The sequence below is a fragment of the Ascaphus truei genome, chromosome 3 (assembly GCF_040206685.1).
Source record: "Ascaphus truei isolate aAscTru1 chromosome 3, aAscTru1.hap1, whole genome shotgun sequence".
In the NCBI taxonomy this organism is placed as follows: Eukaryota; Metazoa; Chordata; class Amphibia; order Anura; family Ascaphidae; genus Ascaphus; species Ascaphus truei.
The window spans coordinates 283,854,553-283,868,644 of NC_134485.1; the positions used below are offsets into that span (position 1 = coordinate 283,854,553).

At 43.5% G+C, this 14,092-nt stretch overlaps 1 protein-coding gene across 3 annotated transcripts in view; it reads right to left on the minus strand.

The window, feature by feature from the left end:
• NDFIP2 (Nedd4 family interacting protein 2) overlaps positions 1-14,092 on the minus strand; it is an 82,929-nt gene that overhangs the window by 23,467 nt on the left and 45,370 nt on the right. Inside the window, exons 4-5 of one of the 3 annotated variants that reach the window (XM_075590875.1) lie at positions 6,489-6,515; positions 1,390-1,449 (exon numbers count right to left, since the gene is read on the minus strand). The exons of 1 other annotated variant lie outside the window; for it this stretch is intronic. In XM_075590875.1, coding sequence (XP_075446990.1) covers positions 1,390-1,449; positions 6,489-6,515 — 87 coding nt within the window. The remainder of the gene's footprint in view (positions 1-1,389; positions 1,450-6,488; positions 6,516-14,092) is intronic. One more of the 3 variants, XM_075590876.1, reaches the window with a different exon arrangement.

Here is a 14,092-nt window from a genome sequence, read left to right on the forward strand (position 1 = left end):
GGGAGACGGTGGGTGACTTACCTTGACCCCGTGGCATCTGGCTGGGGCAGGAGGTGAGTTCGGGAAGCTGGCGGGGGCAAGAGTGGCCGGAGGCCCGCGCCGCGCTTACCCTCCGTCTGGGAGCCGGTGCATGTGAGGAGGCCCGCGCCGCGCTTCCCCTCCGTCCGGGAGCCGGCGCACGTGAGGGGGAGTGCAGGAGGCCCGGGCCGCGCCACGCTTTTCCTCGTTGTGACCGAGGGGGGAGGAGCCTGGAGTTTGCTGCTGAGCAGGAGGGCCGCGGTTCCCCTCTCCGGGAGCGGCGCACGGTGAGGGTGATGGTGCGGCTGGGGATGTTGCGGAGCGTGGGGATTTGGGTGAGGTGGGGAGGGGGGAGAGAGTGAGGGGCACCGGGAGAGGAGGGGCACCGGGAGAGGAGGGGGGGGGGGGTGTGGAAGGTGAGCTGCGGTCCAACTGACGGGGGAGAGTGAGGCCAAGCAACAGAGTGTGAGTGTGTGTTTGGTCACTCCGCCTCAGGCCAATGAGAGGTGTGGGGGCGGGCGGCCCAAGGGACCAATGAGATTTCCCCTAGGGACACAGGAAGATGCAGACAGGCATACAGTGCTTTCACAAATATATAATAAGATGTAGTTGGACAACATTAAAGCTCGTTTAAAATATATACCCTTCACGTGGTGTTCTTGATTTGTCTCCACAGTAGAGTTTTGTTCATTTCTCTTTTTCCTTTTACATTATTGTTTTTTTACTGTTTGAATCATCCTCAAAATATTTTGAGTTCATAATGCAGCATTTGATGAAAAGCAAGAAAGCTTCATAATGTCACTACTGTGGTAAAGTCAGGTTCCATCGCACAGTCCAGAGTATGAATTAAGGGCATTCCAGTGAAGATTATATGGCTCAAAACGCAGCAGGAAAAATATATTTTAAAAAAGTATACCACTTTAAAAAAAAAAAAAAAAAAAAAAGTTTTTTGAAAACTATGGTCTAATCTATGGGGGTTATTTTGGGACTGGTCTTTTCATTAATAATCTCACACAGCGCATTATGCAAAAATAGAGAGTGAGGGGTGCTTTCTAAGTAACTTGTGTGTTATGGACATTACCACAAGAGGACTCCTATTCCTAATCTTCAAAGACGGTAACTCAGGTTTCAGATCAGTCCCAGGGCTGGGACAAGTCCCTTCATATTCCTCTGTGAAGCATGTAAAATGTTATGCTGCATATACAATCAGTGCCATTTAATAAAAATTAGCATTACTATGTAACAATCATTATTGAACAATTCATATAAAAGTCATTCCATACGAGAAATAGACAGAATGAAATAGGAATAGTTAGCTTCACAGCATAGAATGCATTATCAAAATCTAGACTAGGTAAAATTGTTCCATACCTCTGAAGGACTGAGGAATATTTCATCAAACAGACTTCTAGACTCTCTAATTTGGCCGTGCTAAGCATGTAAAACAAAGACAAGATAAAAAGGACTGAAGCAAAGATGTTAAAGGCCATCAACTAGACAGAATAAACATTTTACAAGTTTCCAATCCTCCAAGCTGTTTTGCTAAAATTCAAGTGAAGATGCAGTACCACATAATACCAGAGTGAATGAATATCACTGATGGGTTTCATATGCTAAAAATAAGTGTTTTATATATTTAATTAAAAAGAAAAGGGAAAAAAAAAATCTGAAGGCAAAATCAGATTTATGGACACTCGCGGTTTTGAAGGTAAATTGAGAAAAATAATGACAATGGAGAGATAGTGGAAAAAGGAAATATTACTCACCGATAATTTATTTTCTCATGGTCCCTCCATGGCAGGGCATGACAGGAGGGATATGCTCTCCCACCCAAAGGTAGGACATACGTCTGACCCGTTTGAGGTCTTAGAAAGCCCCTTCTATGCCTCTCTCTCTCATTTATATGTCTAGCCAAGCTCAAAAACATACATAGAATTCCATAAAAGAAAATAGAAAATGGTAGAACATGCGAGAAAGAAAATGCACAGTGAAATCTGCTTAAAAAAACAATATAGAGTTGGGAACTAGGCACATTCTGTCAAGGAGGCACCAGAAGAAAATAAATTGGAGAGTAAAATGTACGTTCTCTTCCATTCTTCCATGTCAGGGCATGACATGGGGGAATATACAAAAGCAATTCTCGTGAGGGAAAAATAAAAAATGGGTTGGGCAAATTAGTGATACCACCACCTGGAGGACCTTCCTTTGCAAATTTGTTCTCCGGATGCAGGTTTCGTAGCCCAGGATATTGCTACTGCTCTGGTAGAATGAGCCTTTAATTAAATTGGTAGTGAGTTTGTCGATGCCCTATATGTCTTTTTGATGGAGGGCCTTGATCCATCTGGCTATCACAGTCTTTGTTGCCGTTATCTTCTGTTTCCCTGCAGAGAGGATGAATACATTTCTTTATCATCTACAAAACTGTCCAGTCAATATATGCCTTGAGAACTCGAACCACATCTAAAGTGTGCAGATATTCTTCCTTCTGATTCTTGGAGTTTGGGCAGAAGAAAGGTACCACTATTTCTCCATTAATGTAAACTCCACCTTTGCACGGAAAGTTAGGTACTGTCCTGAGAATAGCATTGTCTTCATGGAAAATGCAAGAAAAATAAAATAAAAAATATGGGGGTCACAAGACAATGCACTAAGTTGACTCACTCTTCTTACCAAGTGATAGCCATGAGAAAAGACGGCCTTCAATGTTAACCATCCCTGCTGGAATTGGATCGTATAATTTTATGATTCTGTGTTTTATTCCTCATGCCTGGTGATCTCAGTGTCTGGGAAAAAAAAGGAGATGGCATTTGATGTTGTGTTTTTTTTGCCATGAGATCTATTGATAGCTGTACAAATCTGTGAACAATATTTACGAAAATTCCTTGCTCCAGAGACCAAACCCCTGGGTCTATAATATTTTTGCATAAAAACACAGCTCGACATTCTGGTGTCCTGTGATATGAACCATCAAATAGCTGTGATATGGTGTTCTGCCCATCTGTTACGTCTTGCAAATGTTCTTGGGGCTTGAGGGATTCTCCCCAATTGTTTATATAAGCAACCACTGTGATAGTTAGCGTGTATCTTGACTGGAAGACCCTTCAGATGATAGAACAATGTCGAAAGCACCTTGAAGATCACGCCTCTCCAGAATGTTGATATATGTTGCTTCAGTTGAGGACTAAATCCCTTGGATGAATGTTTCCTGCTAGTTGGCACCCCATCCTGAAGAGCTTACGTCTGTTAGAAGAACCCAACTGATCGAGCCTAATGATTTGCACCATCTCAGTGACCCATGAGTCACTGGAATGAGAGGTACTCTATAATTTATGAATGACTGCTTTCGCCCTGAATCTGGCTCTTAGCAGGATACTGTTCATATATGGGACTAAACATATTTGTTGCCTACTGTAGTCACTCATGACCACTACTGTATATCTGTGAAAACCTTGAGGGGCTGAGGAGGGGCCAAAGGAAAGAGCTGCGAACGGATAATGCTGGCTCATGATGTTGAATCGGATACATTTTGTGAATGGATAAGTATATGTCATAAGCATCCTTGAGGTAAACGACTGCTAAAAAGTCTCCCCTTCTGATATCTACGATCGATCTGATGGATTCCATCTCGAAGTGTGTCTTCTTGATTAATTTGTTCAAGCCCTTCAGGTTGAGCACTGGACTAAAGGATCCCTCTTTCCTTGGTACCAGAAAGAGGGTAGATTAGAACCTTGACCCTTCTGATCCATGGGTACCTCTAAGATCACCTGATGTTTCACTAGATCTCTTAAGCACTGATAAAGAGATTGTAATTTCTGAGGATCTTGGGGCATGGACGGTTGAAGGAATCTTGAATGCAGGGGTGTCTTTAAAAATTCTGTGGCATAACCACTCATGACGACTTGGAGTGCTCAGCAACTGGTTGTTGATTGGATCCAAATCTCCTTGAAACACTTTAATCTGTCCCAAGTGCAACTGTGTTCAAGAAGGGGATAAGCAATTGAGGGGAATTTCAGAAAGGCATTTCTGGAAAAGGATTGACTGTCTTCCTCTGCCAGTGAACCTCGACATCCTACCTTCTTGCTGGCAATTGGTCTTGGTCCTTTAAAAGACCTGTAACCTCCAAAGAGGACTGCCTGTAACCTCTGGATGACTTAGTAAAATTATGTTATCTATATTGAGGAAAGATGGTTCCTTTGCCACTGCCAGCAACCCCCAATTCCATGATTCTGGCGATTATGGTCTCCAGCTATGGGCCAAAAAGCGCTTTTCCTAGGTAAGACAGGCATCAACTTGTTCTTTGACGAAACGTCTGCAGACCAGAGTTTGAGTCAGAGATCTCTCTGCGTGGCTAAAGACATTGCAGAGGATCCAACGAGCAATTTGATTGTGTCCAATGAAGCATCGCATGATATCCAATGAATCCAACATGATAGAAATACTATTATAAAAAGGACTGCACTATTTGTATCTATTGCTTTCTGAACGGTGGAGAACAAGATCGTCATTGCTCTTACCAGGGAGGATGATACAACCATGGACTTGAGGGAAGCTCCTAATTTCAAATACAATCTTTTTGCCAGACCATCTATTATCTTGACTATAGGATTCCTGAAAGACGCTGTCTCGTCTAGGGGGATAGTCATCCTCCTAGTCAGTATAGATACTGTGACTCTGGGTGGATTGAAACAATCTTCATCTTGTTGTGAATGGGTACATGCAATTAAACTTAATTGTCGCCACTTTCAGTCCAGGCATTTCGAATTGCACGATACTAAATCTTTTAATAACTCATGGACCAGAAAGGTTTTGGTTTTCTTCTTTTATCAACAGAAAATCCTATCCTAGATCTTTTTCTTCTGGTAGCACAAGAGTCGATGACATTTCATTAATAAGCTCGTCTAAACTGTCAAGATAAAAGCTGGCATGCTCTTCTCTGACAGCTTACACTACTGAGGAAGAGTGGAGGTATAGGTCTGACATACCTTCACGCTCCGAATACGAACCAGAGAAGTCAGATTCTGCTTCATAGGGCGCGCAAAATGTCAATGTCCCGTGGCGCACTCTTGGACCCAACAAGACAGCTCCGATAAGAGAATCTTTAAATGTTTTGCGCGGGACCGCTACACTGCCTAGGTCGTCCATTCCGCCAATTATGTACTGCTCGGGACATTTAAAACTGCAGTTATCTGAGATGGTTTGTTGTCAGAGCAGGCGGTTGGGCGCGGCATTGACATTTTGTGCTGCGAAGTCTGATGCAGTTGGGTGCCCTGCGGCCAGGTGTCTCACCGGCGGTGACCGAGCACCGGTGGCCAAACTATCTAGACCGTGAAGAGAACCTGTGTATGGAATCCGCTCCTGGCTTTGATTCTAGCCTTGCAGATCACTGCAGTTTACAATGTCTCCCTCTGGCAATCAATAGCACATGTGCTGCCTCTCATTGCAGCTTCCACCTGTGCATGCAATTACTGCAGTCCTGCCTCAGTGCGCTCATTGGAGGAATGCTCTCATACCTCTCTCCTGTGATTGGTCCGCTGGCCTTCTTATACTATTCTCTCACACTGCATCAGTGCCGAGCATAATACTTTGTCATAGGATGCAACTGTGTTTGCAACAAGCTGCCTGTTTGGCCGTCCTGTTCTTGTATCTTGTTCCCAGATCTGGTTCCTGTTCTTTGTTCCTGGGGCCTGCTGTAAATGTCCATTGCAGAGGCCATGTCCTGGTTTCTGTGCTGAAGCGTTGGATCCCCAGCATTATCCTTCAGCTCCCTGTTCCCCGAGGCCTGCTGCCTTTCCCATAGCAGAGGCCTGCCTTCTGAGTCCTGAGGTCTGCTGCTCGCTCTACTCGCAGAGGCCCGTTTTGGACTTCTGTGCTGAAGCACTGGTTTGCCAGTGCTGCCTTGCGGTGTGCCTACTCTGGTCTGCCTTCTCCCTTTGCAGTAACCGGTACCATGGGCCGTTCCCGCTCCTCGCACAGAGGCCACTCCTGCGCTGCTGCTGCTGCTCCTAAGCTGAAGCGGAGCGCACCTGACTTCCCGTTGCCGAACCCCTGCTTGGATATCGATGTTGCTACTGTCTCCAACCCTGGCCCCGCTATGAACGACTACGAACTGCGCAATCCAGAACCGGCTGTGCGGCCTAAGGTCGGTGAATTCACATCCCCACCTCAGCCCCGCGGTCCGGTCCCGGTTTGTGGCGAGCACGTCCGTTACACCTGCCCCTGGAACATTCTCTCAGCCTCAAGGAGTAATAAATGGCACCTGGAGGGGGGTAGTGCAGGGTGAAGGCGATACATGGCTGAACGCCTGCACCAGTGGAAGCCTAGGGCAGCACAATAGCTGCTCTGTAGAGTGAAAGTAACCAAGGTCCTCCTTTAGTGTAAGACACAGACAACTGACCTGAGAGGCATAGGAGGGGCTTCTAAGACCTTATACAGGTCAGAAATCTGTACTATACAGAGGACCATATCATTACCATCTTGTCATGCGCAGACATGGAGGGCTGGAAGAGAAAAGGGAAGTAAACATCATTCTAAACGTCAAACTACAATATTAACATTGACAAGATCATATTAAAAACATTTTTTATTTAAAAAGCACTTTTTTTTCTAAAAGACAAACATCTAGTTTTAACCTGTTAAATGTATCTTTGCTGGTAGTTAAAACTGGTCCTACAGTACGTAGGATTGAACATGCAACTGAAAAGGCCAAAAAGGTGACAAACTAATTTTAAAAGAGCTGCTGAAAAAGATATCTTCTATAAACATTGAACAAAAAGAAAATTGTAGTTTGTACATTAAAATATAGTGATGGGCGGAACAAAAAGACAGACTTCCATTTCTTCTGTAAAAGAAGGTATTCCAAAATGTATGTGCATAAAGTCCTACAGTGCCTAACTTTAATAGTATTACCACGTGCTGCTGAACATTTTCATACAAAGTTCTAGTAGCCGTATTGGTCTTTGAGAATTGTAGATTTATCATATAGATGTGTCCTGCTTCATTTGCTGGATTCCTATGCTTTGAAATCCCATCATTACCTATGTCTGGTATAGTTGATGTGGGACATTATGTTTGTATATATGGAGCCACCAACAAAAATCTTCGGCTCAGGAAAAATTAAACCCCTCTGTGGTGTCTGTTTATATGTTTTTTTCAAGTTGACAACGTCATTACCTGAGAATGTACTTATGACGCAGGACACATCTAGCCACACCCGACAAAGCATCTGGTAAAACGGTGTTCCTATGTGGTTGGACTCCACAGACGCTTGGCAATCATTACCTGTCTCTTAGGATGTCAGTTTGCAGAATGCCGTGTGATGTTTCCATAAGCCTGTGGATATGCGGCTCAGTGTTTAACGATTCACTATTCTGGACTATCAAACTGCCATCATTTTTTGTATTCACAAAACACTGACTTATGCTATTTGCCTCCATTACTGTCAACACATTAATAGAAAAAAAAATTCTGGCTGCCATATGTTCATCTGGGCAATATCAGTTTACCGTTGCACACTGCACTTTATTATACCCGGGTATACTGCGACTGACTTCAGAATTCCCGACTGGGGACTCCCTGGAGACACAAGGTTATCGATTAATTTACGGCCTTTCAGAGTATTTATTTGGGCCGTTAATTACTTGGGGAGTCGTCTTTTTGTTTTTAGCGGTTTTTAATATTGTTAGATTATGTATTTTTCAATAAATTGATCTGTGATATTTTTACTTTGATTGCCCCACACTTTAGATTTCTCTCCTCTCCTTTGTGAGGTATCAACTTGGTATTTGTTTACAATTTAAACCAGTAGCCAACAGTCATCACAATTCAAATTTTTTTTAAATCTAAACAAAAATACATAGAAAATTTAATAGACAATGCATTGGCTATTACTGTATTCATCTGTACCCACAGATTAATATATTAGCAGTCAATGGGGAATGAAAAACAAAGACAAATCCACTGAAAAAAAACCTGTAAAAATAAAAGTACATACATTCAATATTTCTCTTAATGTACCTTTAGAAGTGTTGGCCCTCCGAATCCAGGCGAATCAGGAAGCTCTCGTCAGTTAACGTCACGAAACACAATCCAACGCCATCCACTGAGAAGATCGTGGCCAGGTAACAAAATTCTTCTTTCTTCATTTGTGACAATTTCTTTAATTTCTTTATCTTCTGTCTTCTTCTTTCAATCCAATAGCCCCATATTAAAGCCACGGTGTTGACATGTCTGCTTCTTGAGCTCAAATGAGCCGTCATGGCCTTAAATATGGCCCATGACGTCACATTTAATTGGCAAATGGTTCTCACGGCTGTGAAAATCATGTGTCTTTTTTTTTTTTGGGTGACGTCATGCAAAAGGGACTGAAGCCAGCCAATCACAATGGCTGTGCTTCATTTCCCTTTAACATGACGTCACCAAATCCAAAATGGCTGCCCTCACGTGGTACTTCAGCCAATCAGATTGTGAGAAATATAGCCCCAAATCTGATTGGTTGTAGCAGACCATGTGACTCCCTTTGGATGACGTCACATCCTTTCCCACAAATTACTCGGTCACATGGTCTACTACAACCAATCAGATTGGGGCTCTAGTTCTCACAATCTGATTGGCTGAAGTACCACGTGAGGGCAGCCATTATGGATTTGATGACATCATGTTAAAGGGAAATGAAGCACAGCCATTCTGATTTGCTGGATTCAGTCCCTTTTACATGACTTTAGGAAAAAAAAAAAAAAGTACATGATTCTCACCGTCAATCACAGGTGTGAGAACCATTTGCCAATCAAATGTGACGTCACAGGCCATGACGGCTCATTTGAGCTCAAGAAGCCGACGTGTCAACATCGTGGATTTAACATGGGGGATTGACAGATGAAGACTGAAGATAAAGACAGAAGATAAAGAAATTAAAGAAATAGTCACAGATGAAGAAAGAAGAAGAGTAAGATAGATGAAATAAAGACGAATTTTGTTATCTGGCCACGATCTTCATCGTGGATGGCGTTGGATTGTGCTTCGTGACGTCACCTGACGAGAGCTTCCTGATTCCCCAGAATTCGGAGGGCCAACACTTCTTAAGGTAAGAGAAATACTGAATGTATGTACTTTTATTTTTACAGGTTTTTTTCATTGGATTTTTCTTTATGTTTTTCATTGCCCATTGACTGCTAATGTATTAATCTGTGCCTGTTTAGGGTACAGATGAATACAGTAATAGCCAATGCAAATTTTGGCAAATGCATTTCTTCTATTGACTGTTATATTTTCTATGTATTTTTATTGTTTAGAAAAAAAATTTCAGATTGTTTTGTATTTTTATTTATGTATTTTGTTGGATACTGGTTTTAATTGGTGCTGTCTAGTGTTGTATTAATTAATTGTTGTGTTGGTTAGTTCTTTTAGCTATTAAATTATTATTTTTTGGCTAGTGGTGTGATTTATTTAATTGATTGGCTAGTGGTGTGATTTATTTAATTGATTGGTTGGCTAGGGGTTTTATTTAGGTAATTGATTGATTGCATATTGCTTTTAATTTTCCAGTTTGGGTGTGTAAGTGCTTGTTGTATAGATTTTATTATTGTGTATTTTGGACATTCAGGCTTTTGTATTAGGGTGATCATTGACTGCTATAGTAGCTTATGCCTATATTATATGGGTATAATGTACTACTATAACAATCAATCAATCAATGGGTATGGGTAGGTATAGTGGCTAGGCCTCCCGGGTGGGTAGCGGGGCAGGGTGGGATAAACCCTTAATTACTGTAGCGGTAATTAACCGCTATGGTGATTAAAAGCCATTAGATTGTATTTATTATGTATGCTTTCTGGCAACGGGGGACATGGCCCTGCAGTATGCGGACGAGGACGCCCTTCATATTGGAAGAGGTAAGTAGAACGGTTTTTAGTTACTTTATTTATGCTGCTTGGCTAATGTTGTGTTTAATAATGGGCAAATGATCTATTATCCATATCTGGATAACGGTTATTTTGCCCATTACTGTACTTTATGTGTTTGTTGGGTGGGTGGTTGTTCTAGGTGTATTTATTGAAAAGTAGGCTATGTTTATTTTTAAATACAGGAATGGTACCGCAGGCAAGCGGGGACCCACGGGGACCACATGAGGACCCACGTACACCTGCGGGGAGGGACAGGGAGCCTCACAGCTGTGGGGGACCCGTAGGGACCACATGAGGGCTCCCAGACACCCGTGGGAACAACTTGAGGGCCCCCAGACAGTTGTGGGGATGACCTGGGGACCTCCAGACACCCGTGGGAACCCCGCAGGGTGCACTGTGGCGCCTGCAGGGAGCCATGGGGACCACCCAGGGACCCCTGCCAGCCTGTGGTATTAATCCTGTGTCTATAAAAATAAATATTGGTTTTATGTGGGGGCACAGGAGGTGGGTTGTGTATTGGTGCTTACACCATATTTTAATTTAAATGTATGACTATTGTAGATGAGCAGGGGGTCTCCGGAGCAGAATTGTGTTGGTTTCCTGTCCGGGGACACCCTGCTTCCCGTGATACAGGCCCCGTTATGGGGTGCCGGTATCTCCTATGCATGGAAATGTCCTGATCACGTGAAGCGAGACTTTTCCATGCATAGGCGATACCGGCACCCCATAACGGGGCCTGTATCTCGAGAAGTAGGGGGTCCCCGGACCTGAAATCAATGCGGTTCAGCTCTGGAGACGCCCTGCTACATTACTGTAATGCTTAAAATTAAATAAAATCCCCGCGATCACCTGTGAGAGGCACGCAGTTAGAGTGACTGATTCAGCCCTCTTACTGCACGTCTCTCACAGACAGGCAATCCCGGTAGGACTCACACAGCAGGGACACCTGCAGTGTTAATCCGATGGGCTATTATGTCTTCAACGGAACATCTCGCAACACCACGCGGCATAACGCTAAATTTACCCAGGTAAATGTTCGAATAACGGCCGCTGCCTCTGTATATTTCATGATCTCCTGTGTGAGCACCATCGTCCTGTTTTATCGAATAAAATTGATATTTTGGAGATGTTTTGAGGCAATAGTTCTTTATTTTTAGTTATTTCTTGAGTGCTATTGTTTTCAGTTTTGTGAAGGCATAAAATGTGTATCAAATTTCATAACATAACTAGTTATGAGTTACTTCATCCCAAGACACAGCTGTTTTCCAAAGGTCATCAAAAGATGGAACCGAATTAGTAAGTACAGCTCAACCCTGTTATAGTGCGATCCGCTATAACGCGGTTTGAGCGTGGACCCCGAATTTTAAAAAAATTAAAAAAATTTACACACACACGCACAGCACACTGCACACTGCACACTGCATACACGCACAGCCCACTGCATACACGCACAGCCCACACAGCCCACTGCATACACGCACAGCCCACTGCATACACGCACAGCCCACTGCATACACGCACAGCCCACACGCACACACAGCCCACACGCACACACAGCCCACACGCACACACTGCCCACACGCACACACTGCCCACACGCACACACTGCCCACACACACACAGTATCACAGTCAAATACACACACACACACACAGAGACGCACTGTCTCTTTAAGGGAGCTTGCACTCGCAAGACTGAAGCAGAAGCAGGAAGCAGAGACAGGGAGAAGAGCTGCCAGATGCCGGGTAAGTGCTGCGTGCTGTTGCCACTGCCCCACCGGGTCTGGGAATGCTGGGAGAGTTCTCAGCTTTCCCCCTCCGGCGGACCCCCGAGGACCGCGCTATAACGGGGTTAAGCTGTACCATAATTTGCAAGCACATCCCAGCAGGTAAAGACTGTAATTTGTGACAAAATAACCATGTACAGTAGTAAATTTTTGGAACGTGACCAGCACATCACTAGTATTATTCATTTTTACAAGCTAGGGTTCTTATAATCGTCAAGACAAATATTTTAAATAGTGCTTTCTTAAAAATCCCATGTTTATTTATTTTTCTTAAAAATCCAACAGGGTTTATATTAACCAATTCCATGTCTTTTGAAACAAAATGATGTTTGAATTAGACAAACAATGAGTAATTAAGAGTCAGGGTATGTGCAAAAGTAAGAGAGACTATTTTAATCAGCTAAATTTAAGGGGATAATTAGAATCAGGTGTTTAAATAATCAGGTAGATCTTCAGGTTTGAGTTTAGGAGGCCCCACCCTATTCAAAGATCAGAAACTTTGTGAGTTTGGTCATCATATAGGTGTGTGGAAACAAGTCATGTCACGATCAAAAGAAATCTCTGAGGACCTCAGAAAAACAGTTATTGATGTTCATCAGTCTAGAAACAGCTACAAAAACAATTTCTAAGGATTTGGGGCTCTACTAATCCACTGAGACTGAGTCTACAAATAGAAAAAGTTCCAGACCACCATCACTCTACCCAGAAACAGTCATCCCACCAAAATCTCTCTATGAACAAACCGGCAACTCATCCAGAAAGTCACAAAGAACCCCAGAGTAACATCCAAGGATCTGCAGGCCACTCTCGCCTAGGCTAATGTGAGTATTCCTGACTCGGCTATCAGAAAAGACTGAACAAGAATGGTGTTCATGGAAGAATAGCCAGGAGGAACCCACTGCTCTCTAAAAAGAACATTGCTGCCCATCTGAAGTTCACCAAAGAGAACATAGATGATCCACAAGACTTCTGGAACAATGTTCTCTGGACAGACGAGTCAAAGATAGAACTTTTTGGCCTCAATGAGAAAAGTTATGTTAGGCGAAAACCAAACAATGCATTTGAACAGAAGAACCTCACCCCAACCGTCAAACATGGTGGGGGTGTGTGATGGTTTTGGGCTGCTTTGCTGCCTCAGGACGGTTGGCCATCATTGACACAACCATAAATTCTGCATTGTATCAGAAGATTCTAGAGGAGAATGTCAGACTATCCGTCTGTGAGCTGAAGCGAAAGTGTGCCATGCAGCAAGGCAATGATCCAAAACATACAAGTACATCTACAAAAGAATCGGTGCAGAAGAAGAAATGTCACATTTTACAATGGCCTATTCAAAGTCCCAACCTAAACCCCATCGAAATGTGGCAGAACTTGAAGCGAGCTATCCATGCAAGGAAGCCCTCAAATGTCACTGAGTTGAAGCAGTTCTGTAAGGAGGAATGGGCCAAAATTCCTCAAAACTGACGTAGAGATTGACTAGCAGTTACAGGAAACTTTTAGTTGCTGCTCAAGGGGGTGTCCCCAGGTAGTGAATCTAAAGGTTCACTTCATTTTTCACACATGGATATTGAATTTTGAATCATTTGTGATAAATAAATGTTTCAAACGTATCATGTTTTGGTGTAATTTGTTGAATCAGGTTATCTTTTTTTTTTTATAACTTTTATTTTATTGGGTGATACATTACATATATGGTAACACAACCCATTGGCTTACAAAGGACCACCACGTTTTCTACTCCACCCGCCGACAAAAACAAGAAACTGACCGACAGGACTCACAAGACAGACAGGGAGACAGGACCTCAGGGAAGCTGGGGAGGGGAGGGATGTGGAGGGGGCGACCTTGGCGACCAGACTTTTAGAAAATTTGAGCCAGTGTCGTTAACCAGACTTGTCAACTGTTCCATCCGGCAAACAAACCAAATTCTGTTTCTGATTCTGGGTACAATTGGGATATCTGGTTGCTTCCACAATGCTGCGATCTCACATCTGGTGGCAGTGGCAAAATGTGTAATTAATTTATGAGTTGCGTTCGAGAGCCCCCGGACCCGCCTGCCCAGTAGGAACAGCCATGGGTCAAGGGGGATCTCCACACCTATCAGCTGCTGTAGCCACTCCTTAATTTCCGGCCGAATCGGAGCCACCTTCGTGCACGACCAAAGCATGTGGCGCAGGTCCACTCTTTCTCCACACTGCTTGGGGCAGAGAGGAGAATAGCCTCTGACAAATTTAGATAGTTTTGTTGGGGTGTAGTACCAGCGCATCAGGACTTTATATGCGTTCTCCTTTAACGTGGTACAGATAGAGCTTTTAGCTGCCGCCTGCAGGATCCTATCCCAGTCCTCGTCCTCTAGGGTCTCCCCTAAATCCGCTTCCCACTGTCTCAT